The sequence below is a fragment of the Pleurodeles waltl genome, chromosome 10 (genome assembly GCF_031143425.1).
Source record: "Pleurodeles waltl isolate 20211129_DDA chromosome 10, aPleWal1.hap1.20221129, whole genome shotgun sequence".
In the NCBI taxonomy this organism is placed as follows: domain Eukaryota; kingdom Metazoa; phylum Chordata; class Amphibia; order Caudata; family Salamandridae; genus Pleurodeles; species Pleurodeles waltl.
In genome coordinates this window covers 220,414,755-220,441,868 of record NC_090449.1, presented here as the reverse complement: position 1 = coordinate 220,441,868, position 27,114 = coordinate 220,414,755, and the positions used below count along the sequence as shown (strand labels likewise).

The 27,114-nt window shown below is 44.2% G+C and overlaps 1 protein-coding gene across 1 annotated transcript in view; it reads left to right on the top strand.

The window, feature by feature from the left end:
* The window catches only part of LOC138261344 (multidrug resistance-associated protein 1-like), a 616,610-nt gene that overhangs the window by 30,571 nt on the left and 558,925 nt on the right, over nt 1-27,114 (top strand). Inside the window, exon 3 of the mRNA XM_069210192.1 lies at nt 15,975-16,100. Coding sequence (XP_069066293.1) covers nt 15,975-16,100 — 126 coding nt within the window. The remainder of the gene's footprint in view (nt 1-15,974; nt 16,101-27,114) is intronic.

The following is a 27,114-nucleotide window of genomic DNA, read 5'->3' as shown; positions in this document are numbered from 1 at the left end:
TAAAGCAGGTTTTTTTTTGTAATGCAGCCTGTTTTCCTTAAAGGAAAACGAGATGCATTACAAAACTAAAAAATGAAACGTTTCATTTTTTCAGAGCAGACCACTTCCTGCTCTGGAAAAATGTTTTTAATGCCATTCACAAAGGGGACTCCCCTTCCTAATTGTAACTCACAAACCCGTTTTGCGATTCGGTAACCAGGTTACCGAATCGCAAAAGGAGTTTTGTGCATTGCCAAGTGCAGTTTGCACGTCTCAAACAGCAAAATTTGCTGTTTGAGACGGGCGAACTGTTTGCTATATCTGGCCCTAAGCCACCAGAAGGGCCAGTAATTGCCTCTTTGTAATCCTGTAATCAAACTGAATGTAAAGGAATACAATGATGGAACCGGATAATAAGCACCAAGATCCTCACAATACTGTTTTTATCTTGTTATTGGAATTAGTTTCTTGTTTGTTTTAGCTAAATTTATTAAGTCGTAGTGTACACTGTGATTATATGTATGCAATTGTTCTAATTAACCCCTTAACTGCTGTCCCCCTCCACTCATGCTGAGCCCTTTTTGGTCATTTGAGGTAGTTTGCACTTAGGCCCCCATAAAGTTTTGACCACATAAGCTATCCACACCAAATATGCGTCATTTGTTCAACATTCTGGGCATTCTAAAGGTACCCAGAGCTTGCGTGTTTCCCTGAAGCGGACCTAGAAGTTAGCCAAAACACAGCTAAAATTTGGGTTTTGTTGTGAAAAATGGGAGAAAAGTGCTCCAGAAGAAATCATCAGTTTTTTTCCTGCAAAAGGGGTCAACTAAGGGTTTGTGGTGATAAAATCACCATCTTCCCAGCTTTCAGGAAAAGACAGACTTGAATCAGAAAACCAAATTTTTCAACACAGTTTTGGCATTTTACTGGTATATACCACATTTTTACTTTTTGTGTTTCTAGCCTCCTTCCAGTTAGTGACAGAAATGGGTATGAAATCAGTGGTAGATCCTGAACAGCTAAACATTTCTGTAGACAACATTATGAATTCAGCAAGGGGTCATTTGTGAAGATCCTTCAAGATTTTCCTATAGAAAGTAACAGTTGAAATAAAAAAATATATTGAAACTGAGTTGTAAAAAAACAGCCATTTCTGTCTACGCTTTCTTCTGTAACTTTTTCCTATTTTGGCAGATTTTTGAGATTTTTTAGAGCAATATATTTTTACATCTGCTGGACTCTTCTGGTTGCATGGATATGTAGGGCTTGTAGGTTCATCACGAACCCAAGGTACCCAGAACCAGTAAATGAACTGCACCTTGCAATGGGTTTTCATTGTATACAGGGTACACAGCAATTCATTTGGTAAAATATAAAGAGTGAAAAATAGGTATCAAAGAAACCTATCTATTTACAGAATGGGCACAAGATAAGAAGTTTAGAAACAGTAGTTATTGGCACATCTCTCAATTCGGGGGTCCCCATACTGGCATGTGATTTACAGGGCACTTCATAAAATGACGTCTTTCTTACACACTGTCTTACATTTGGAAGGCAAACATGTAGAGAAATACCATTGGCAGTAACACTTGTTCTTCTATTGCGTTCCCCCAAGTCTCCCAATGAAAATCGGTGCCTCACTTGTGTGGGTAGGCCTGCGTCAGGAAATACCCTGAAACGCAACATGGAGACATCACATTTTTCCATTGAAAACTGACGTGTTTTTTTAAAAGTGCCTCGCTGTGAATTTTGACCTGTAGCACAGCCCACACCTAGGAAAACCTACCAAATCTGTACTTGCTTGGAAAGTAGACAACTAGGGAAATCCAGGATGGGATGACTTGTGGTGCTCTCGCTGAGTTCTGTCATCCAGAATCCTTTGAAACCTCAAAATTGGCCACATTTCCTTGCTGCAGAGATGTGGAATGGGAGGGAAGCCACAAACTTCCTTCCACCCTGCAATCCCCCAACTCTCCTGATAAAAATGGTACCTCACTTGTTTGGGTAGACCTAATGCTCACAACAGGAAATATCCTAAAACCACTACGTGGACACATCACATTTTTCCAGTGAAAATGGACGTGTTTTTTGCAAAGTGCCTAGCTGTGTATTTTGGGCTCTAGCTTAGTCGGCACATAGGGAAACCTAGCAAACCTATATATTTTTTTAAACTAGACAACATGGGGTGACTTTCTGGGCTTTCAACAGGTTTTGTCACCCAGAATCCTTTGCAAACCTCAAAATTTGGCTTAAAAAAACACCTTTTCCTCACATTTTGGTGATGGAAAGTTCTGGAATCTGAAGGGAGCCACAAACTTCCCTCCACCCAGCATTCCCCCAGGTTGCCCCAATACCAATGTTACCTCACTTGTGTGGGTAGGCCAAGTACTTGTGACACGGAGGGTCCCTAAATGTATTGTGGCGATAATGATAACTAAGGTGAGTGTACTAATTAGCCCTGGGATCGGAAACCATTTAGGGAAACCTATCAAAGCCAGACATTTCGAAAAAGTAGACATCAAGGGGAGTCTAGGGAGGTATCGCTTGTGGGTCTTTCCTAAAGTTTTTTTTCCCCAGAATGCCCTGCACAGGTAAACCATTGAATAAAAACACAATTTTTCCATCCACTTATATGACGTAAACAAGATAAAAATGCAGGGACGCACAAACTGCTTACCATCCAGCATTCCCCCACAACTTGTCCTGGTACAAACGCTACCCCAGTGGTGTGCCTGGGCTTACTGCCCGTGACAGGAATGGATCACACAACAGTCAATGGTAGTCCTTCATGAGGGCTACTGTTGACCCTGGGGTGATCCACTCTCGACACAGGCACAGGCACACAAGTTGGGTACAGTTTTTGTCAGGACAAAAGAGGAAATAGCCGGTGGTAGGATTTTGTGGATCCCTGCATATTGCTATAGTTTGCGTGACAAAAATTTGTGGAAAAATATTTTTTATTCAATGTTTCACCTTTGCAGGGTATTCTGCGTAGAAAACTTTGGGGAATCCACGCAAGCCACACCTCTATGGACTTCCCCAGTTGTCTAGTTTTCAGAAATGTCTGACTTTGGTAGGTTTCCCTATATGGCCGCCGAGCCCAGAATGCAAAACGCCTTTCAAAACTAAGTTGTTTTGTGATAGATAATTTTGATGTCTCCACAATACGATTTGGGCCCTTCCCTGTCATGGACCTATGCAACGATGGAGGTTACCCAAACCATGAGAGTCGTCCAGCAGGACTGCAAGGTGGGTTTCTGCACTAACCCCATTTTGAGGCCGAAAACTAACTTCAACTCCACCAGCGAAGTGGGGGTCCACAAGCTTGTCCTAGAGTGCCTCCATGCCCCCTTAGAAATTGATAGGAACACAAATTGCTTGCTGCACATTTTCCTGAAGGAAGTCAACATCCAAAAAGAGAATGACATAGTTAATTGGCAAAACGTTGGCTGTATCAACTTTACATCCAGTGTCACTAGTAGTAGGTAGAATTTGGGGCTGAACTGTTTTTGGGGGCTGCCAAGAGAGCACTCTGTTTGTGCTTGCCGCTGCACACCTACTCTCTGGTATGGGCTAACCCATTGTTGTCCCGCTGCACAGACTCCATCAGAAGGTTCTCTAAAGACAGTGAAAAAAACAAAAAATACACACTGTTACTTCATCTTGCCACATAACCATCATCACAGCCTTTAGCGCTGGTGGCCCCAGTGCGACAAACCTTTTCGCTGCTCCCCCTCCCATGACCTTCTCCTTGGATTCCCTCACTACCACCGAGAAAAACTGCCCTTCATCTCTCCATAGCCCTCCTTGCACATATATTTCATTTGTTTTAATGTCTGGCTTTACTAATCCACTCAGCAAGTCACATAAATAAAATACAGATCTGTTCTTTGCAGCAGGCATGTAAACCTTCTGCGCTACGTTATGGCGCCAAAACTGCCCTAGACAAATGTCTGATCTCTTTCTCTAGCAGGAACATAATTAAAAGAGTTATTTTGATTGCTACCTGAAATATAATATATATATATATATATATATATATATATATATATATATATATATATATATATATATATATATATATATATATATGTACCTATATACATATATATGGGAGAGAGTGTCTCTCTCTCTCTCTCTCTCTCTCTCTTCTTATGTCTATGAAGAGAGATCTTTTTTATATTTGCGTGTGGGTTTTCCCTGGGGGCTGCGATCGGCAACCACACAAACAATGACAAAAGTTAATTATGTGTATATATATATATATATATATATATATATATATATATGAGAGATTTAAACACCCCCGCGTCCACGGGTAAACCACCTATTTCTTTTTATTTTTTAAACAAACTGCCGGGGGGTGGGGGGCGTTTTGATGGCCTGCACAATTAATGAGCCCACTTTCACCCTCCCTTGGGAACCAAACACCCCATTGTAGCCCTTAACTCTCTTGGGGTAGCGGGGCAGAGCAGTTCAAGGCCTACTCAAGGTAGGTTGTGTGGGCTAATACTCACCATTTTCTGGCATGCAATAATAAGACTCAATAATAATTGTCCAATCTGTGTTTTTTTTTGTAGAAAAGTAAATGTACATGTATTATACACAGTTCTTAATACTATGTACTGATTTACAAATGTACATAAGGCTAGTGGTAATACCTTTGGCAGCATTACATTTGACTCTAAAAGGGTCATGACCACACAACTCACAATAAACCCCCTTCATGAGTAATGCAGCACATAACCAGTTTGTATTAGGCCAGTGCTGTCCCATTCCAGGATTGGAATCATGTTATGTTAATACTTCATGTCATCCCTGCTTCAGTAACCATAATCCTGCTGTAATTATTAAGAATAGTTAAGCATTGCAATCATGTTCCCATATTATCAGTCATAAATCACGACCTATGTTCTGCACTTATTATGAGTAATCAGGCATTGCAGTAAGGTACTGACATCATCATTAATAAAACATTGCAGCCTCTTAGGAAGATGAATAACTGGGTTAACAACCATCTAAATAAAACATTGATGACATATTTCAAAAATGCATTGCTCTGACTCATGTTGTATAATACTTTGCCAGAAAGCAGTGCCAAATAATCATGAAAACACTTTTGAATAAGGCATTTCAAATCATATGACAACCATCTTTAAAGCATTTTGCAACATATGCCATGCCTTTTTTTTAACCACATTTAGGCCACAGAGCTTGCAGCTATAAAGTCTGCTCCGAGAAGATGCTACCCTTCTAGCTGCAGAGCTCCAGCTCCAACCTGGGAAGTGCTTGGATAATTAGGTAAGCCTGGGGTGGTTCTCTTCTCCCACTTAACCTAGGGTCATCTTTAGGGCAAAGGTCTGTGGGGAAAACTGTTGCTCTCTTACTGCCTCCCCTACACTTCTTTCATCTTGCTGGTGGGGCCCCTGCCATTCTTGGCATTCTGGGACAGCCACAGCAGCAGAAACAGTGGCTCTGATTGGGCCCTGCAGTGCATTTTGGGATACTCCCTTGCTGGAGCTTAAATGAGTAATGTTCAGCTCCTGCTGCTTGTTTAGTTGTGCCTTGCGCTGCATAGCTGTTTCCTTTCTCATTGTTCTTTTGTAGATTTTAGGATTCTGCTTGCCTTTTCACGTTGGGGGTAGCCTGGGGAGAGCCTACCCCTGGCTGCCCTAGCTGGCTCCCCACACGTGCTGCATCTTCTTCCCTGACAGCGGGAGCCAGCAGCTCTTGTACCCTGCCCACTCCTGTAGGCAGGAATCTCCTCTTCTGTGGTGGACACCCGCTCCCCCACAGCCACGGGGATCGGGGCTGGCCCATCAGTGTTGGGGAAGCGGGAAGTGCTCCCCTGTCCTTTGTCCATCCTCCAGGCCTGCAGTTGGGATCCCAGGCCCCACTTCTTCTCTTTCTCTTGGAAGCGTGGTGGGGGTGACGGTACTAACACGTTCTCTGGTGCAGCAGAGGCTCAGAGCTCAGATTCCAGGCCTACTAAATTAATGAAACAGACGGGTTGGGGTCCCCAGGCCTCCTAAGCTCTGGGAAGGGGGCCTCACACACACCCTCTCCCAGGGTTTAAAAGTTCAACACATTCCTTGTGGCGACCCCTGGGGGCTGGCCTCTAGGTGGTGAACATTGCAAGGGGCTGGTTCCACTGGCTCCCTGCACCAGCCTGCCTGCTCTTTCTCCTTTGGTGCTTCACTCCACCTTGATGCAGCATTCCAGTTCTTTCCACAACTTGTCCTTAGGAGGTGTAAGGGGGACCATTTTCCCTGGTCCTGGGGAGAGCCCCACTGGTCCTGGGGTGAACTGCAGTCAGAGTCCTTGGTTCAGATGGGCATCAGGAGGTTCCTCCTTCCAGTTGTCTATGGCTGTCACCTTCAGTCCCAGTCTCCAGCAAATAGCACAACCAAGAGAATCTCCCCCCCCCCCCCCTTGTGCAGGATCGTTTAAGTGGGTGTGGAAGGTTTTTAGAAGCAAAACACCTCTGACCTATCCTGGGGTGCTACATCATTTCTCCGCCCCTATCCCAACACTCTTGCACAGCATGCTGGTACAATTCAAAATGCCGTCACCCCGGGCTCACTGGTCATATGTCCTCTGGGGCCCTCGGTTCTGTCCTTCACTAAAATCACTCCCAGGGCCTTTTCCACCAAATCTTCAATGGGGAGCCGCCTACGCTCTTGGCTCCAGAGGTCAGGGCTCTTGCCTTTGGTCAGTGGGTTAGGGCTGGCCCACTTCTGGTACAGTCTGGCAGCTGATTGATGATGCAGATCCATCATCCCCACCACTTTCCTCCTCAAGAGCAAAGTCAAGCACTGTTAACTATCCCCTTTGTGCGGGATGGCATTTGTTCTAGCTGCTGAAGAGAACTGCAATGAACTTGGTACAGTAGGGTGACAAAAGGCCTGGACTCTGTTCATGAGCTGAGCCAGAGAAATATGACAGTCTTGGGTGACCCATCAATTGTATAGATATCCTCTTGGAACTCTCAGATTTGGGTCTGGCATGCAGATGCCAACCTATTTCGATACGTCACTTGTCTCTGTAGGCCAAAGGGAACCGAAATTGCACTCTAAGGGACTCTACCCCATATGTCTATAATGAATTGTCACTGCAGACAAGACAGTAAACCACACTGACTTTTCCTATGAGTGTACACTAACATTTTGAGGCCTAGCTCAAACCAATATTCAATCCTGCGGAGTCCCTTGTGTGCCAGGCTAATTGTGTGCAGTTACCAGGCTACACACTACTGGAGTCTCTCAAGCGCAGCCCTCACACATGTGCACTCATGGCACATATAACCGGCCAAGCGCCCCTTACCTTTGAAGCATTGTAGTGGCTTTATCTTGAAGGGCGGACACTGGTGGTAAACACACACAGTCCATCTAAAGTGTGCTTACAGTGGGTTGATCACCAGTAATGAGTGTCATACACAGTAAAAAGACAAAAACCAGGTGATCAAAAAGTGAAAAATCCGTGCAGATTTGATGGGCAGGACCCATTACCTTACAACAGTGAAATATCACAAGGAGTAGGGACTAACAGCCTGGTATGAGACATTGGGTAAATGCCCTGGATGTGTCAAAGAGGAGCTGAAGTAAACTGTATCTTTTACATATGTCTAGTGTATGTTAGGACTTCTGTGTGCCTTTTTTTGCGCTAGGGGTTGCAGGTCAGCTATTGCAGCACTTTACTTCAGTTGGATATGTCTTGCAGATGTCGGCTCCCAGGAAAGGTTTTTACTTACCTTCTGTGTTTTAACCAACTGTGCCTGACGTCTCTTTTTTTTTTTAGGGTTACAAAAATTGGATTTCTTGGTTTGCTGAAGAAATATATGGCCCCTGGAGCAAGCTATTATAGCCAGGGCCACTGGAATTATGTAATTGTGCGGCCGTTGGGATTTTTGCATAATTACAGATTTGCTGCATGATCTGCAGATTTAACAAAAAAAAAAAATCTTACTTAAACGGTTCAAAAGTTGCTAACAATGCAGTGCATGCGGTCCGACGCAGCAGAAGGCTTTTTGCAAAGTTTCATTTTTGCTGCTAAATTGCTATGTTTGGTTGTTAAAGTTTTACTAATGAGCTCCAACAATTTCCATAGAATGTTAACAAGTTTGAAAATGACAAAATAATGAAGTAATACTATCACAAAATGTGCTGGATTATGCTGCATAATTTCCTTTCTTGCTGCATAATTTACTCAACCTTGCAATATAATTTGTCTCTCCCCAGCCGCAAAATTGCAGTGGACATGTTTATAGGTCATGGCCCTAACAGTGGCCTGATAGATGTTTCACAGGGAGGCGGGTATCTGGACTCGGTGGTTAAAGGAAGGGAAAAACACCTTCAGACTTCAAGGAGAGGCCTACACGCTGCTCTCAATCCAATCCAGGAATATTTTTGAGGAAATGTTCTTAATCTTTTAAATCAGGGTTGTAAGAAATGAAGTTAGTGCTTGCACTACTGCCTCGAGGCCCCAGCCGTTGGCAAAAAACTAGAAATACCAAACAGAGGAGATGGGCGGTTATGCTTTACTTGTGTCAGAGGCCGGATGGTTTTTTGTCTAGGAAACTAAGATGGCGTTTTCACTTCTGGAGGTATTGCCGTGCAAGCCTCGCGGTTATGTGCGACTCACAGAAGCATGATACTGTTAATGTATGGAATCCTTCAGCTCAAACCTCGTAGTGGCACGGACGTCTTACAACAAACAATCCTCCTCATAGGCCTAGGATTGTTTCTTGTGTGCAGCACTCGACATTTTTCAGTACCTCCCTGATAATGCTAGCATTTGCCTACGAATATAGAGCACGGAGTAGAGGGCGAGGCTTGGTACCAGAAAATCAAATATTTGATATCCTATTGCCATAATACTTTAGCAAACATGTGGACGGCCAAATTAGCGAGAGTGTAAGGGCAAGTACTTGTGGATTTGTTATTCTTAACAACCTTGAAGATTTATATTTTTTCAGAGTACGGTAGATGTACAATAAAGACTAGCAAATCCATACTTACATATATATATATTTATCGTCTCAATAATTTGGCTGTCAATATTTTATTCTATGACATTGTGTAGCGCGGTATAAAAAAACCTCGATATTCCGATAATCAGCTTCCGATCGCAGGAAAGTTGAAAGCTGCCGAGACATGTTTGCCTTTTGACTGAATTTGTTGTGTCTTGTGCCAGCTGCAGCACACGGGGTCTGACCGGCCTGTAAAACAATTAGGCAGTATTCAATGGGCTATTTCGAGAGGTCAGGTTGTGGACCTGTTTGATGGTCTGTTGGGCCGGTTTTTACTGTTGATTTCCTTGATATTATCTGACAAATTAACAGTAAATAAACAGACCCACAAACATTGCCTGCAGCATGGTCAAATCCATGCAGTCTTCCATGTCTTGCAAAACACTTATACAGTATATCCTCACACTTTCAAAAAAGCATCAATTTGCAAACTTGTGACATTTCTTTAAAGCTTTCCAATTCACCCGCGCCTATTTTTACACCCAGTTGGACCCTGGTAACACACCATATAAATTACGCCTGCGATAAAATTAGAAGTGCTCTCAGTCACCAATTAAATGCAGGAATGCAAAAATTGGTGCAATCTCACACAATCAGGGATTTCTCGCAGCAAAAAAATACTTACTCTCCTTTAGCAACTATGTTCTTGCTTGCTCTATAACATTCACAGGCTGCACTATGAGGCAAATGCTGATGCACTTGCAGTGCTTAATTTGTGGTTGTTGTTTCCGGTGCGGGGCACCGGCACTTATTTTTGAGGGCCGGCATTCTTTTACTGCCCCAAGAATTCACTGCGAGCAAAAGACACATATGGGAAACACGGAGGAAGAGAAAAAAAAAACGCGCCACAGAGGAGAAAACTGCAAGAGTGGAGGGTCCCGTGGAGAGAAGACACAGTCTAGTCTCTCCGCTGGATCATTCGGGGAGGGGTAGTGACGGGAGGCGGACGGGATTGGCTATGGGTTAGTGGGGGTAGGACAAAGGGAGGGGATTTATAGGGCTGAGGGGGAAGGACTGGCCCTTGCTGAGCTAGCTCATTGCGCAGTGCAGAAGTTGACCGCCCACCCACCCTGCAGGAGGAGGAAGGATGGTAAGGGTGTGATGTGGGGTTTGGGTTGATGGAGGAGTGTGTGTGTGGGGGAGGGAGAACGCCAGTTAGGGCAGGTTGCGAACAGAGGTTTTTGAGGCAGTAGATGGGGGAGGGTGGAGAGTCAGATGCGGGCCTGGCCACCCTTCCTGGGAAGAAAAAGAAGCAGGTGAAGGATGAGAGTGTGAGGGCTGCCTGAAGCAGGTAGGGCATGAAAGGAAAAGGTGGATGTGTGGGGGAGTGGAAGTCAAAAGTGAAGGAATGAGTGAAAAGGATGATCGAGGAGAAGTTAAAGGGTGGGGGTTTCTAAAGTTGAAATTTGTTTGATAAGTTAAAAGTTATGTATAAGTTGCAATCCTGTCATAAATAAATGGCCTTTTACACTAAGCAGACTGTGTCCCAATGAACTGAAGGAGCGGGAGTGGCTGTAACCGGATTAATGAGGCCTGAGACGGCTTCAGGATTACGCTGCCTCAGTATCCTGTGCTCTCACGTTTAATTGCAGCAGCCGCGTGTTTCAGAGAAGAGCTTTGCATGCCTGCACATTTTTATTCACAAATTAAGCACTGTGCACACGGCATGAAATATGAGGCCATGCTTTGAGTAAAGAGGCCTTTTTGGACATTAGGTATGTTGTTGTTTCACAACACCATGAACGGTATGCACATTTCAGTCTACCTACATTTTTCCTTGCAAATCTTGGGGAGAAGGGCATAGTTTTCCAGCTGGATACAAGTTTTGGATTTCATTTCATTCCTTTCGAATTGAAGAGCAGAAAATATTTGATTTCTTATTAGAATGTGAATCAGAAGTTGCTTGCAAACATTACATGTGTTCGGCAGAGGAATGGCTTGTTTGCAATAGCATTTTCTGCTTGAACCACATATTGCAGGAGAAAGACATATTTTTTTATAAAAAGTCCCAGAAGACGCATGCACTGCTAGTTCCTAGATGTAGCTGCATTCAAAATACTAGCAGGGTTTGCTATAAAAACAGAGTTAAAAAGTTATGGACACAATATGGTAAAGAAAAAAATGCATGGGCTAGGGTTTGGGTAGAGTTAGGGAGAAATTAGGAGGTATGTTTCGGTTAAATAGGGGTTATGGTAAGGTCTGGCATGAGGGAGTGCGAATGGCAATGAGTATGTGTTAAGGTAGGGATAAGGGCTAGTGCAGGGGTAGAAACTAGAGTTTGGATTAGAGGTGAGCTAACTTTAAAGGGTGACTTATGGTTGGTGTTAGAGTAAGTTATGATGTAAATCAGAGATTTTCAAAATGTTTTGCTCTGAACCTGTTGAAGCAAAATGTTTTTAAATCAGACCCCCCTCCAAACTTTATAGTAGGGATTGGCGTAGCACGAGGGACAGGGCTGATCATAGGGGCGGGATTGATGAGATCATTTCAGGGTACTTTTCTGTAGCTAATAATCTATACTAAATGGGAGACTTATAAAACAGCAAGTGCACCAAACAAAACCAAAAATACTGCTCTCCATAATTTGGGGACTGTGAACCTGTCACACTTACGGGTCCAAGCATAACTGCGTCCTCTGCACTAAACAGAACTAAGCCCATGAGAACAGGCTATCACCTCTGCTTCTCTTACCCCTGCCCCACCATGCCTGACCATTATTCAAGCTTTGAAACACGCTCTCTGTCCCTTTCAAGAAAAATTAAATAAGCTTACATATGTGTAACCCCTTTTCCTGCAAGGGTGCCCTTGGCCCTAATGCTAGAAAGGAAAATATGTCCCATACCCCCTTTTTATAAGTGAAACAGTCATAATTGTGATGCATGGATCCTCAGACGCTGTCCCTAGTGCTGCGCACCTGCTTCACTAATAATAATAGCTACTGCCTTGCAAAGCAGGCTGTCCCCATTGATTTTGTTAAAAACACGGTGTTTGAATGGAAAAGTCCTCTGCATGATGAGAGATGTGTGCCCCTGCCCTGAGTGCCCAACTGTATTGTTGTCTGGATCCTTAATGCTTATTCATTTGTTATAGGCAAACACGGATCATGCACGTGCACCATCACATAGGCCTGGCTTATGCATTGCGGTCTTGTTGGACTGGGAGGGGCGTCCAAAGTGCTACCCTCTTAGCGGTGGAAGGCTACTGCTTTTACCAGGATTTAAGCAGCATAAGTGCGGTGGTGGCAGCGTACTGTGTAGTGATCAGAAATAGTGATCAGCTCCTTTTTACCCTGTGTTACTGGAGTGAGGTCTTCAGGCTCACTCACGTTTTTAAAAGTTTCACTGCTGTGTGTTTCACTCACCCCTGGCTTACATCAGGTTGATATGGAAATGCATGATGAAACCGTACAAAGTGCATGTGTGCTTGTAAGGGATGCACCACACCTAGGGTGAGGTGTGGTACAGTGTGTACATGGGTAATTGTGTGTGCACTGGCAGGGCGTGCTTTTAAATAACACACTTTATGGCAGTACAGAGAGACTGCAGTGCTGAACAGTGTTGAGTGCATATGCTGCATGTGGAAACGCTGACAATAGCATAATACATCAGGACAACAGCACTAGGCAGTGGCATGTGCTGTGGATGTAGACTGAGTGCAGAAGTGCCTGCACTGGTTCATAACATGGAGGACGACTTGGATTCCATTTTAGAAAGCCAAGGCTTGCCTTGTGAAAACATGAGCAGAGGAAGCCCCTCATAAACATTTGTATATTGCTGCATTCCCGTAAATTAGGTGGGACAAGCGCTGGATGAGGTGCATTTCAAAGGACTCTTTGATTCAGTGACAGATCACAAGGAAGGGGCCTGGATACATCTTAGGAAGAGGGAGATGGGGCTGATAAAGGAATCAGAAAGGGTAGAGCTGAGGGCCCAGGATTAACCTTTGATGCACATATCACTGTAGCTAACATGTAGGTATGAATTCTGGTCACTCCCCTGATTCTTGTTGTGCATTAACGAGCTTCATAGTCCTGCCTGCTATAACCGACATCCTTCACGAGGAAGAAGAAAGGAGAGAGATGTCCATTTTAAAGAAGCAGAACCCCAGCATAAAACTTCGAACATAAAGACCCTAAATCACATTTGGTGTCTGGAAAAAGAACTTTGAGGGGAGTTTGAGACCCTCAACTTGGCCATCTGCTGAGCAGCCATCCAGGTTGTGTGAGGAAGGGAAGCTCTGCAAGATGTCTGCCTGTGACCAGGACTAGCTGTCCAGCCTACTAGTCTCCTTGGTGAGTAAGGGGACATCACCAAGGGAAGCCAAGATCACCTGCCTAGAACCTGGAGCACCAGCGTCTGCCTGCTCCCCAAGACCAGACCAGTGTGCCCGTGAGGAAGAGGAGAGCATAGGAGGGAGCAGAGTCCAGATGGGAGTCCTGGCATGAGGACTTTGTGTGTGAGGTGTGAGGAATCCAACCTGCACCAGTCGGGCCGTAGCCCATGTGTTGGACTTCATCAGTGACCCTGTCTGGTAGTATGGGCCACTGTGAACTGATATGCAGGAGCGCGTTGGGAGAAACCCCCTACCCGCACCAATCGGGCCGTTGTCCGTGTGCCTTCTGAAGTGGGCGACCCTGTGTGCCAAGAAGGGCCGCTGCTAAGTGCCAAACATCTGTGGTGGGAGAAACCTGTCTCCACACCGATCGGGCCGTTGCCTGTGTGCCTAGTTTGACTTTGCGACTCCGGATGCCAAGAGAGGCGGCTGTTGCATGGATTCAAATCCTATGGTGGGAGAAACCCAATTCTGCATCCATTAGGCCATTGCCATTGTGCTAAAGTGACTTGGCGACACTGTATGCCAGGAGAGGCAGTCGTGACCATCAGTATAAGACTAGTGTGTCTGGAGTGTGAAACAGGAGTGGTGACCCTGTATGCTAGGAGAGCCACTGGAGACCCTGAAGCCGAGAGGTCCGAGTCATCACCTGGGACCGGGAAACCATTGTGACCAAAGTGAAAGCTAATTCAACTTTTGGATTGCCCCCATGGAAGCTGTGGGAGCAAGGAAACCACCCCCAACCCTCCACAAAGGGAAGGAAAGTCTTACCGCACAACCGCCAGAGCCGGAACACCTTGCCCATCTGGATTCTGCAGTTAGCGCAGCTCAGAAAAGAGCGCTGCTGGTGCCTGCCAAGTGCTTCCACACGTGACAGTCAGCGGCTCAACTCAGCCGATCCAGAACAGGACCACGTTGCACTGCTGCAAGGTACTTGGTCACCAGAGGTGGTAAGCCGAGAACTGAGTTTTTGGGGCCATGGGAGACATACCAGCCGTGGTGCTGTTATTCCCCAGACTCGAAAACTGAACTTACTTGAAGATTATGGGGGAGGAAGTCTTGAGTACGGCCTTTTAGTTTATTATATTCCCTTGATGCAGCCATGAGTGAATGGGAATAACAGTGAAACCGTTGCACTAGAAGAGGGAAGACAGAAAGTGACTTGACAACTACTAGAGCCTTGACCTCAAGGGTATTGTGTTATTTCTTTTTAAATGTTGTTTGCCTCTGCATGTGTTGAGGAAGAATTAAAATACTTCTTTTTATACAAAAAGAAGTATTTGTCTGGACATTGATGTATTGTTGTTTTGCTGTCACGTTGAGTTATGAGTTGTGTTCACTGATCTTTATCCGAGCTTCCCCTTGAGGAGCCTTAACTGCTCGAGTTACGCTACACAGCTGAGTCAGGAGCAGAAGGGGGTACTTGATCCATTTGAGCAGGATCTATAGTAAGCTGGTCCCCGGGACATCAAGGATAAAAATCCTTAACCACCTTGGTTGCGCCAGTAACTCCTGTGTGCGCCATGACCACCTGAATGAGATTGCTAACATAGAACTCCTATTTTTGCCATATCCCTTTACATGCCATGGCAATGCAGCCAAACTAAGGTATCTCTGGGCTACAGTGCAAGGAAGGGAGGATAGTAAATTAGCCATGGTAAGGGTTTAGTTGACTCGTCATAACGACATGCCCTGCTGCCTCTGGACCTACAGCACAAATTATACTTTCTGCCTATTTGTGTTAAAAGCAACAAACGCAGCAAGCGTGATCTGGGCTATAATTCCTGGTTTCCCATTCTGCTTTTTCACAGTAAGACAGCTACATTTGGGGTGCAGACGCCACTTAGACCCTTAGCCCCAGTATCTGCTGCACTAACGGTAGTGATAGCCGATTAAAAACGCACCTATATATCAACCCTGTCCTTGGGGGCATCTCTATGAGGAAGCTGTCTCTATCCATTTATAAATAAAACATGGGCTCCCACATAGTACCCCCTGCTTCTGGGCCATATCTTTTTCACTATAAAAAGAACTCACTCCTTTCCTCTTTCTCATAGACCATTGCTCTGAGGCCCCAGCTCGAGAAGAAACAGGCCTTCTCTCCTGCCTTTAATTGATAGTGTCACTTAAAGCTTCAAATATTTATTATTTTTAAGAGTTAAGGTAAGGGTGTTACCAGCGGGTTCTCAAGTAATGGAGACACAAACATGTTTGCCTTAGATATAGTCTAAATACTTATTGCTACAGTGTATATTTGGAGGTCACGTGCGTTATCTCAAACACTACATCATTTTGCTGCAGCCTAGCTTATACAGTGTGCAATACTATTTTATAATAATGATTTACATATTCGCAGTGCTTTCTAACTCATGCTGGGACTTCATAGTTCGACACATCATGTTGAAATACAGACTTTTTGTACCAATATGCTTTTTTTATTATTTTAATTTTGGTGGTAAAAAGATCTGTGAAAAAAGCATTTTTCAACTATCCACAATAAATCTAAATGCTTCAAACGTAGTAGGGTTTACATACACCTTTTTAATGAATAGGTGGTCACGCCTGCTGATAAAGTCACCCTTATTAAACTCTATTTGTAGCTTACCTACTGATAATCATTGTGTTTTTTTTTCAGTGTATTGCAGTCCTGCTGGCGGGTTTATGTTACACAGAACTTTTTTATACCATATGGACTATAACCCATCACATTCCCGAGCCGCCAGTTTTATTGATCAGTCCATTCCTACTGGGATCTACAATGGTAATTTCTAAATACTTTATGTCTGATTAATAATTTAAGGATCTCCAACTCTTTGAGTGTGGGTCTTTGTTTCTATATCTCCGTTGTCTTAAATATCTGATTGGAAAATCTGCTTATTTCCTACCTAGTCCTTTACTATATTACTACTTTGTCACCATATTGTTTATTGAGCCAACTGCTGTATTTTGAATTTCAACATTTGAATACACAGCTCTACATTTTGTATTAAATATTTGTTGTAGCCTGCATTGAATTGTACATTTGGCAACTCTAAGCATATGTTGATTTTGTGAGTCAAGCTCTATATACTTACAAAGAAATGTTACATTCTGCGGCATACACTGTGGAGTACACTGCTTGTAGGTTTATTCCATAATTGGAAACCTAGTAGAGATGGCATTGGGTTTTTGTGATGGAAGTGCTGCACCCTGATGGCCAGTTGTGTTCCGAATGCAAGCAAGGTAAATAAAACCCTCCCCACTGTCCCCAGGGGTTAGTTAGAGGCACCAATAATTGGGGGTTTTGGGTCCATCACACACATTCGGCCACTAGTGCTACCATACCTTCTTAACTAATGATAGCTGTGCCACTGCTAATGGCCAGAGGATAAAAAAAAGGTTGCAACTGGTGGAAGAACCACTCAAGCAAGTACTCAATTTTGTAGCATAATTGTAAACACTAAATATGAAACTGGTAAAACTTTAAAAGAATTGACAGTCGGACATATGTGCACTTCAGGACCGGATGATGAGCTGGAGATTGGCATAGTGTTTGAGGAACATCTGTTTTCAGAAGAGCATAGAAAGGTTAATCTATAATAGTATGATATCGCAACACTGCTCTTAGTGTATTTCCAAACCGTTCCCTAATCTGAACTAGAAACTTTTTCTAGTCAATACTGTGGAGATTCCAGGATGTCTAGCTATTTATTATCCTACTGTAAGCTGGCCTTAGATTACATGCTATAGTTGTCAATGGTGCTCTGTACGACTTCTTTCCAGATAACATTTTGACTATTCTTTCACATTCCTTGTCCTCTAGAGAATGTGCTTCCCTTTCTAGGGCTGGCTTCACAGTTTGATGTGCCCAGTGCTAATGTCTACAAAAACAAACAGTAGACAGGAACAACTTTTGGCCAGCTCCCTTCAGCTATTTATTTGTAGGTGAACTCCTTACAGTGATTGCATCAATGATGTGTCTGTTACTTTTTGGATCAGCCCACTACATTACATAGATGTTTAAATTTTCCCAAGATGCATTTAACGTTGGTGAGAGGAATGAACACTGGTAAAGGGGACAGGCCCAGCACATTAGGGTAGTTTAAAGAAATTATACGTATTTCTTCTCCTGCCAGATGCTCCTATAAAAATCGAAGTTCCCAGAGCTTCCATTGGACACTTGCTGGAACTGACAGAGCCAAGTGTCTTCCGTGCCGCTCCCATGAGGCTCTAGTGTGCAGCTACTCCCGTGCTCACATGCAAAAAGGGCGAACGGCAAAAGAGAGTACGCAGTGGTAGTTAGTCCCAGGTAGTAAGATGAGACTGTGAGAGCAGTGCAGCAGGAGTTGGTGCAGTCTTATTACCTGCTACTGGTCACTTCCCAGGATTTGTTGGTTCCTATCACTCCCTCATCTGCCGCCTAGCAACCCACCCAAACCATCCCCTGTCACCAAAAAGCAGGGCCTTAACTATGAGAAGAGAAACCCATTGCATGAGTCTTGTGAGGGAAAGATGCATGGGGCTGGTCAGAATGGCAAGGTGGGCATATGGGTATTTGGTGATGGGCTGATGATGGCTACAGGACAGCTGTAAGCCATGTTTAGGTCAAGAGTAAGCAAACAACCTCCTGTATACTTTTATTATACTTCTGTGGGCTCAAAGCCATTTCATTTGTTCGTTTCAGTGTCATTTAAAAATCCTTGCTTGCTAGTGGTCAATCATGCCTCTTTGTCCCTACTTTTTTACTTGGAAAGCAGGGACTAACTACTGTATAATTATTCTTTGTCGTGTTTATCTGTTCTTTGGGTGACTTTTTTTTTCATGGTTTTCTGCTTGTGTTCAGCGAAGCTTCCCTTTTAATTTGCAGAGCATTCTTGCTCTCAGCAAATGTAACCATGTTGTACCTGCTTACATTTCACATGCTTTACTGAATCTTGCATTCTCTGAGTGTTCTTTCTAGAATATTGTTACTTTTTTCAGCCAGCATATTACTGTAGTCTCCTCTCCCTCATAACCAGAATGCACAGCACAAAACGTTTCTCAAAACAGGCGCTGCGCTTCATTTTTCACCACAGCGCCCGAAAGTCATTGTGGATGTGTTGAATTCAAGATTGCAGGGTGCAATACCTTATGTGGCCAAAAGAGGTCCCAAGGGAATCTAGTGACAGCCTGTGGTGCTGTACCCTTTCCTTGATTTGTGCACATTAGAATAGTGAATGTTGCAGTTTTTTGTATCCTGCCAGCATGTTAGAAGTGTAAAACCTTCAGATGGGTCCCAGGCTACCAGTTTATCATTTTTATTCTTTCAAGAAGGTGGCATTTTGAGGGTGGGGGAATACCACCAACTAATTCAAAACTGGAAGTAGTATTTATATAGGTGAAGGAAGGTTGTGAGTGCTTTACATCACCTCATTCAGGGCAGTTACCTTTTGTAGTTCCTCATGGGGAGGGGGGTGCATTTGTCACTACATTTGCAAAATGTGGAAGCAAATACTTTGTTTGTGTGTGGAGAGTGTTGTGCGGTGTCAACGTCACTTTCAGAAGTTATTGTATATAACCTTTTGTGGGGCCAGACCTTGCAACCTCATTGCAGATGCATTTAGGATTAAGGTGGTGACAAGAATTTAGCAACAATCCATTCTAAGGAGATTGGACACTTGTAGTGCTCTGATGAAAGTGTGGCTGGGTGCTGGAGCACTAGCATTTGTCTTAAAACCATGGGGAAATTATTGGACTGAGGTATTGGACTCCATTGACCAAATGTATCACATTTTGCTCCCAAGGTTCCCAAGCTACGTCCTTTTAGATCTCCTAGATGTCTTGAACTATCCTTTGAAATCCTTAAAAGGGCGAGCTATTACATTGGCGCTATGCACTGCCAAACAAGCTTTACTAACTAGATGGGGTACTGATACCATACCCACACACCCTGATTGGTTGTACAAGCTTTGAGACTTACTCAGTATGGAGAAGCTGACAGCAATTGTAGAACAGAAGTTGCCACAATTTTCTAAAACATGGGGACCATGCTTAAAATATCTTTCATGAGAATTCTTGGAACTTACCTGCCCCACCTTTTCGAGAATTCTTCGCCTCACGTCCAAAGTTCACCTTAGGCCTAATTCATTGTGATACAAAGTGAATATGTGGGCTGGGGAGACATTATATAGGGCACCTCTTCCCTAATATTTAAGTGAATTACTTAAAGGTACAGGTATTCATCCCCTTCCTCTGTATTCCTTCAGTCTTTCCACTCTTCTTCCTTTTCTAAACTCACCGGCCAGTGGTTGTAGGTGAGATGTTTCTATTAATTCAAAATTCAATAAAAAGATTTAAACCTTAAAACCATGGGTGAATTATTTAGGGTGGTATATATATATATATATATATATATATATATATATGTATATGTATATATATATATATATATATATATATATATATATATATATATATATATATATATATATATATATCCCTTCTAACCAAATATGTTTGGCGAGTACTGCTATTAAAAGCTATTTAAAGCAGGTCACTAGGTTATTTTTTATCTGGATTAGGTTCAGAACTTCTTTGGTTACTGTTTAGCTCACAGGTGACAATTCAGTTTTTAGATCTTCACATGCAAAGTAATTTTTTCATCCAACAGAAAAGAGGACTTTGATGTCAAAATGCATTTGATGCCGTAGTCATTAGCGAGTGTTTTGTTATTTTCAAGTACTACCTGCTTGTTAGAAATGAGGTCTCTAGTAGGCAGTCAGTTTACACCCTGTCCAAGTAGGGACCCTCACTCGAGTCATGGTAAGGGAGATACCCAGCTCAGATACCCCTGCTCACCCCCTTGGTTGCTTGGCACGAGCAGTCAGGCTTATCTCAGAAGCAATGTATAAAGCAACCACACACAGTAATACAGTGAAAACACTACAAAAGGACCCCACACCAGTTTTAGAAAAATAGCCAAGATTTATGTGTGTAAAACAAGACCAAAACGAGAAAAATCCAACATACAATAATCAAGATATGAATTTTGCAAGAATTAACTTAAAAATACAGTTCCTTGAAGTCGATAGCTCCGTCTGGGGCTATCATGGCTTCATTAACAACAAATCAAGGTCGCGGGCCACCTACGATGTCGGGAAGACCTGCAAACAGTACCTTGGAAATGTAGGGTGTTGTGATCCTCACAATGAAATCCAGAGTGTGACGTCACTGGTGTCGGTGGGCATCGATTCCGGAGGTTGGTGTAAGGGTCGTTGGGCCCTTGAAGTCACACGCATTGCTGATCGAACTCCAAGCAAATGACAAAGTCAGAGGCGCTGGCATTGATGGTGTTGGGGCTACAGTGTGAAGTGGGACGATGCGGCGTGCAGTGCCCACAGGTCATGGGGCAGGCAGTGACTCCGTGACGGCGTACTGCGGCGTTGGTGAGACCAGGGCTGTGGTGTGAAGCAGGGAGGTGTGACGTGCGGTCTCTCCAAGTCACGTGCATGCAGCAGCATTGTCGTTGCTGAAGAGCTTTCATTGGTAGGCCCAAGGTGGAGTTACGACTCGGGCGGGCTCTGTGCAGCACCCATGGGTAGCGGTGCAGACAAGGGTGTCTGTTGATGGTCCTGGAGTCGAAGGTGCTGGCGTTGGTGGGCTGCAGTGCGGTACGCGAGGATGCTTCATGTACCTCACAAGTGTTGTCCTGAGGCCACCGAGCAAGCTTCGGTGTCAGTGTACAGCCTTGTTGTCGGGGATACCAAAGCTACGGCGTGAGCAAGGCGATGCAGAGTATGGGGCCCTTGGGTCACGGTGCAAGCAGTGGCTCGGTGACGGCATCAGGTGGTGTCATCGGTGAGACCACGGTTGCGGTGTGAAGCAGGGCACGGCTCCGTGCGGTGTCATCGGGTCAGAGTGATGGCAGCAGTGTAGTTAACAGCGTCTTGGTGGCTTTTCTTCTGTTGCAGCACAAAACACACAGTTCCCCATGCTGTAGGCAGATGAACCTGCCGTCTTTGATATTCCTTAGACTTCCAAAAGAAGGCAAGCACTACTTCAAGCCCTTGGAGAAATTTAACAAGCAGGATACACAGCAAAGTCCAGACTTTCTCCTCTTTAAGGAGAAGCAGCAACTGCAGGCAAACCTAGCAAAGCATACACAGCAAAGGGGCAGTACTCCTCTTCCAGCTCTTCAGCTCTTCTCCTTGGGAGAGGTTCCTCTTGATCCAGAAGTGTTCTAAAAGTCTGGGCTTTTGGGTCCACTACTTATACTCTTTTCTGCCTTTGAAGTAGGCAAACTTCAAAGGAAAGTCTCTGTCGTTCACAAGATCCTGCCTTGCCCAGGCCTGTCCCCAAAAGTTGGAGACTGCATTGTATGAGGACAGACACAGCCCTTTCACGTACAGGTATCAGCTCCTCCCTCCCCACTCTAGCGCAGGAAGACTCCTCAGGATATGCAGGACACAGCTCAGCTCCCTTTGTGTCACTGTCTAGAAGGAATTCACAAACAGCCCAACTGGGCACAGAATGGTTAAGCAAGAAAATGCCCACTTTCTAAAAGTGGCATTTTCAAACAGACAATCTAAAAAACAACTCTACAAAAAGGTGTATTTTTAAATTGTGAGTTCACAGATCCCAAACTCCACACCTCTATCTGCTCCCAATGGGAAATAACACCCAAGAGGAATTTAAATGCAATCCCCATGTTAACCTATAGGAGAGATAGGCCTTGCAATAGTGAAACCCGAATTTGGCAGTATTTCACAACCGGGACATGTAAAACACACCAGCACATGTCCTACCTTTTAAATACACAGCACCCTACCTATGGGGCTACGTAGGGCCTACCTTAGGGGTGACTTATATGAAGTAAAAGGGAAGGTTTGGGCCTGGCAAGTGGGGACACTTACCAGGTTGAATTGGCAGTGCAGAACTACACACACTGACACTGCCGTGGCAGTACTGACACATGTTTACAAAGCTACTCATGTGGGTGGCACAATCAGTGCTGCAGGCTCACTAGTAGCATTTGATTTGCAGGCCCTGGGCACACATAGTGCACTTTACGAGGGACTAGTAAATCAAATATACCAATCGTGGATAAACCAATCACCAATAAAATTTTCACAGGGAGCACTTGCACTTTAGCACTGATCACCAGTGGTAAAGTATGCAGAGACAATAAACCAGCAAAAACAGAGTGCAGCATACCATGAAAACAGGAGGTCAGAAGTCAAAAAAACGGGGAGACATGCCAAATGATGCCAGGTCTAACACTGCTTTATTGCTTTTTTGCGCTTTATTGATTTTTTGTGCTGCAGACTGTTAGATTGAAGTCTTTCCCGTCAGTGCAAGCTTCTTTCACAGTATCCAGGATCTCAAACTGACAGATGAGATGCAGAGAAATATTGGGCCTCTTTGCATGGCTACCAAGCCAAAGTCTGTTTTGATGGTGACTTTGTGAGTAGGTTATGGGGAGAGGAGAGAAAAGGGTAAAAGTGTTAACGTCACCATGTTGTTTCAGCTTACATTTCACATGCTTTACTTAATCTTGCATTTTCTATCAGTGTTTGCTTTTTCTAGGATGTTATTACTTATTTTGTTTCAGCCAGCATATTACTCTTGTCTCCGCTCCCTCATAACCTATTTCCCATTTTCTGGTTCTCCAGCGCCGTAAGTTTATACGATTGGAAATAGTGCAATGCAGATATCATCACTCCACTTCATACAATAAACAAAATACAAAATAAATGCCATTTTCAACACCAAGAGCTCTAACTTTCTCAAATGTGAGATCGATTGCATTGTAAATGCTTGTTTTCAGCAAGAGACAGAATCCAGGGTTGGTTTTAGTAGCTGGGCCAAGGTACACTACTCTGTCCCTGTAACATCGTAAGCAAAACGAAGGTCATGGCAAGTCACTAGGACCCTGTGGTAAGACAAGGGACCAAATGGTCATGCCCTTTGGGTGTGGCTGAAGGAAGAGAAGGGCATGAGGAGGAAGTCGGGATAGTAAAAGTACGACGTTGTGAGGAGGAGATATGTTATGGCAGTGGCTCACAAATAAAGAGATTCCAACTCGATCAGCGTGTGCCTCCCTCATCCGTTGCACAACACGACAGTCCCGACCCCAGAGCCAGCGCTAGGTAGGCAGGGGCAATGTGTGGGTGGCGGAACTATGGCGTAGGGCCCACCTCGCCACAAAGCAGTCCGCGCATCCTGCAGAAAGCGTGGCCATGCATGAAAGCAAACTACGCTCTAGCCCTTACTGGCTCAGCAGATAAGTCCGTAGAGCATTTTCGTTTGACTGACACATTTGGCGCCTTGCACCTGCCCAGTCGCTCCTCAGTTTGAGCATTGAAGCCGAGCACTTCTGCCGGCACTGCCCTAGAGCCTCTGAAATAGTGCGCAGCTGGGGGAGGACAACCTTCAAGTGAGCCTGACAGTGGGACACAGGATGTTGTGGTGACACTCCAGGGCTCTGAAATGTCAGAATCCCTTACAGTTTAAATGTGCCTTTTCGCCGGTGCTGAGAAGGTCAATTCAGTTCGAGTCTACTAATTATTAGCAACTTCTGTCAGACAAACTCAAAGAGGATGGGACTACAGGGAGTCTGAGTGGACAGGGAAGAGAAACAAGATGGGAGAAGGAATGGAACAAGAGGGGAGAGGGCGCATGGGAAAACAGGTAGAAAGAGGAGGAGTTGAGACAATAGGTGAAAAAAGTGGACTGACATGGGAGAAGAGGTGATGGATGGACTGAAGTGATGCAAAAAGAGAGGTGATAAGATGTGAGAGCAGTAGTGAAGGTGATTAAAGAAAAGAGACAGCGATGTGGCGAGGCAAAAACGTGAATCTGGAAAATGTGATGGGGAAGAAAAGAAAAGAACTGGAAGTTGGGGGACAATGGGTAGCAGAAGAGGGAGAAGCAGAGTTGACAAAAAGTGAGTAGGTAAGAAATGGTCTCGCTCTCCTTAAAACTCCTTAGCAATCAGGACACACGTTGGGGGTACACACAGGTATATGGCATCCACCCACTAGGCCCCCACTGCAGTGGCGTAGCGTGGGGGGTGCAGGGGGGCCGGCCGCACCAGGCGCAACATCTTGGAAGAGACTCGAGTGCTAAAATCCACAGGTTAGGGGGCGCAAATTACTTGCCTTGCCCCGGGTTAGGGGGTGAAAATTACTTGCCTTGCCCCGGGTGCTGACAACCCACGCTACGCCACTGCCCCACTGAAAAATGCTGATCTCGTCCGGTGTAAACTTTCAGATGCCGAGACACTTTCAGAAGCGCCTGCGGTCTGCAGAGTGCAGGTGGTGACTGGGCTTTTTATTTTAAAATCAAGCTGGTCCCAAGACAAAGAAAGGTTAGAGGTCATCAGGCCTCCTTATGTTTGAGTATCCCGGATGAGAGCTATCTAGAACCTCACACCTAGATACAAACACAGTGAAGGGGAAACAAAGGCACACCTTTGTATCACTTCACAGATACTTAATTGAGGCATGGTTTTGACTTTCTTCAGGTCATGTATGTAAGACATGAGCATGTATGAATTTCAGAGGTGTTGGTCTCTTATTTTAGTTGTTTTATAGCACTATACATCCCAATGCAGGGTTCCAGAGCACTTTACATCAATAAATCATATGTGTGTAAATTAATGTACATGATGTGTTACCCAAGACAGTGAAGGTTACAAGGTGTAGGAGTCACATGTCCTTCATACCAGTGTGTCAAATTAGAAGGATTGCAATTTATGAACTGCAAGTAACAAAAGGATCTCTGTGTCAAAAAGCAGTAACCCACTTACCTAGCAACAAAGAAAAACTGTCTTCTGCAAGTATTATGATGTGCTTTGCAAGAGACACAATAACTCTCTATGTTACTTTGATTCAAAACTAGGACTAGACAAACACAGATCTCGCCAGCACATGTGTTAACCCCCAGAGTTATCTTACATTATTATTATTCTTTTAGATTTACTGGGCACACAAGATCTGTGCAGCAGGTGTCTGAACCCCATAAAATATGTTAAAATGCAGACTGTTCAGCTAATTAGGCAGAACAGATTTACTGCCACTTTTCCCCTTGTTGCCAATTTCTTTGTGGGTGAGTTTAAAAAAAATAAGCATATTTTTGGGAGGGTTTGCGTCATGCATGCACCACGCAACATGGTACATGTGTGGTGCTAAGTCATAGTAACCACATAGTCATTTTTTGGCAGCCACTCACAGCCACTTTCCATGCCTGTGAATGGCTTAAAAAATATGGAGTAAGCAAACACTGCAAATTGCTGTGTGCACTTACTCCATGTTAGGGAGGCGTTCCCTGGGCACTGTGTGGGTGTTCCATGCACCTCCCATGTTTTTTTTAGCCCATTCCCAAATTTACCCACCCTGGTAAACCTGGGAATGCACCGAAGTCCTGCACCTCCGACAGTGCTATTGTCTCACACACTTTCCTCACTCCTCCCACCTGCTGGGAAGGGGAGGCTCAGTTGGCAAGGTGATGCGCGCTCCTCTTAGTGACCTCCTCAGCCTTGCTACTAATCTTCTGCTAGCTGACACGAGAGCCGGTGCCCACCTCTGTCCCCGTCTTCGCCCCTTGACAATGGATCGCAGGGACCGCTAGCTGTCTCTAGATCTTGCAGAGGGAAACACTGCAGTCCTGGCACAGCGGGAACCCCGAAGACATGGCCGCCACCCTCCAGCTGAAATAGACCTGGGCAAAGCAGCACAATGGATCCCCATCTGCAGCTCTACACTTCTCAGGAATAACCGATGCTATGGAGTCACCTTGGACCGGGTGTTTTGCTTTCACTAATAACCGAGCTGACAAGAATCTCTGGAATGCACTTCTTAATTTAAAGAAGACATTTATTATTATTCCACCACGAGGTTCCTAAAAAATGAAGGAGATTAGTAGGTCGGAGGCACACGTTTAAAAGTAGTCACAGCAGTGAAAGAAAAATATATCAAAGTGATTCTCAACTGCAATGTACACAGCAAATATATGTAATTATATTATGGCATTATTGCAAAACAAATGATAAAGTCAAAATTCATCTTTCTCATGCCAGCAAGTTGATGATCCCTGTTCAACTGCAAGAGATAGCCACCCTCACGGGACAAGTGTCTGTGTCAGGCATTTGACGTCCAATCCTGACCAAAGTCTCTGAAATTTTCCTTGCTACTGACCAGGGTCACATTTTAGCTTAAACAATCATGGAAAAAGCCTTCTGAAAGGCCCCACCCCTCTCAGATGTAACATGCTGGCTACTGTAGGTCAGAGTTGGAAGACAAATGTTGAAAATTGGGCAAGTTTTCAAGGCTCCCCCTCCAAGGCCAACCTGTTCCCTGCACTGAAGAAAAACAAAAAACAATGTGCTTTCTTATCATGCTATCGTGTTCGGTTAGAGAAAATACGAAAAACACAAGCTTAGTTTACCATGTTGAAAAAACAGCTCATCTGCAATGTCTCAACTGCAATGTCTAATGCCACGATAAAGCCAATAGGCAGCTAAACTGAATACAAAATGTAATCTGCAGCTGGTGAACATTGAACAACTAATATGCACAGTGGCGAAATTCAAAGTCAGTGGTCAAACCTACTATTTTCACTACATCTCCACCCTCTGACCAATGACTTTGTTTACTTTCCTCTTATTTCAAAGAAAAAACAAAAACATTGTAAGCAAATTGGGTTTGCATTGTATACAGTAACATAATGCAGTAATAAAACCAATCATTGTAAAGCAATAGAAGTAGATTAATGTGTTGATCTTATAAACCTTTGAATCAGGCACACCTACAATGAAA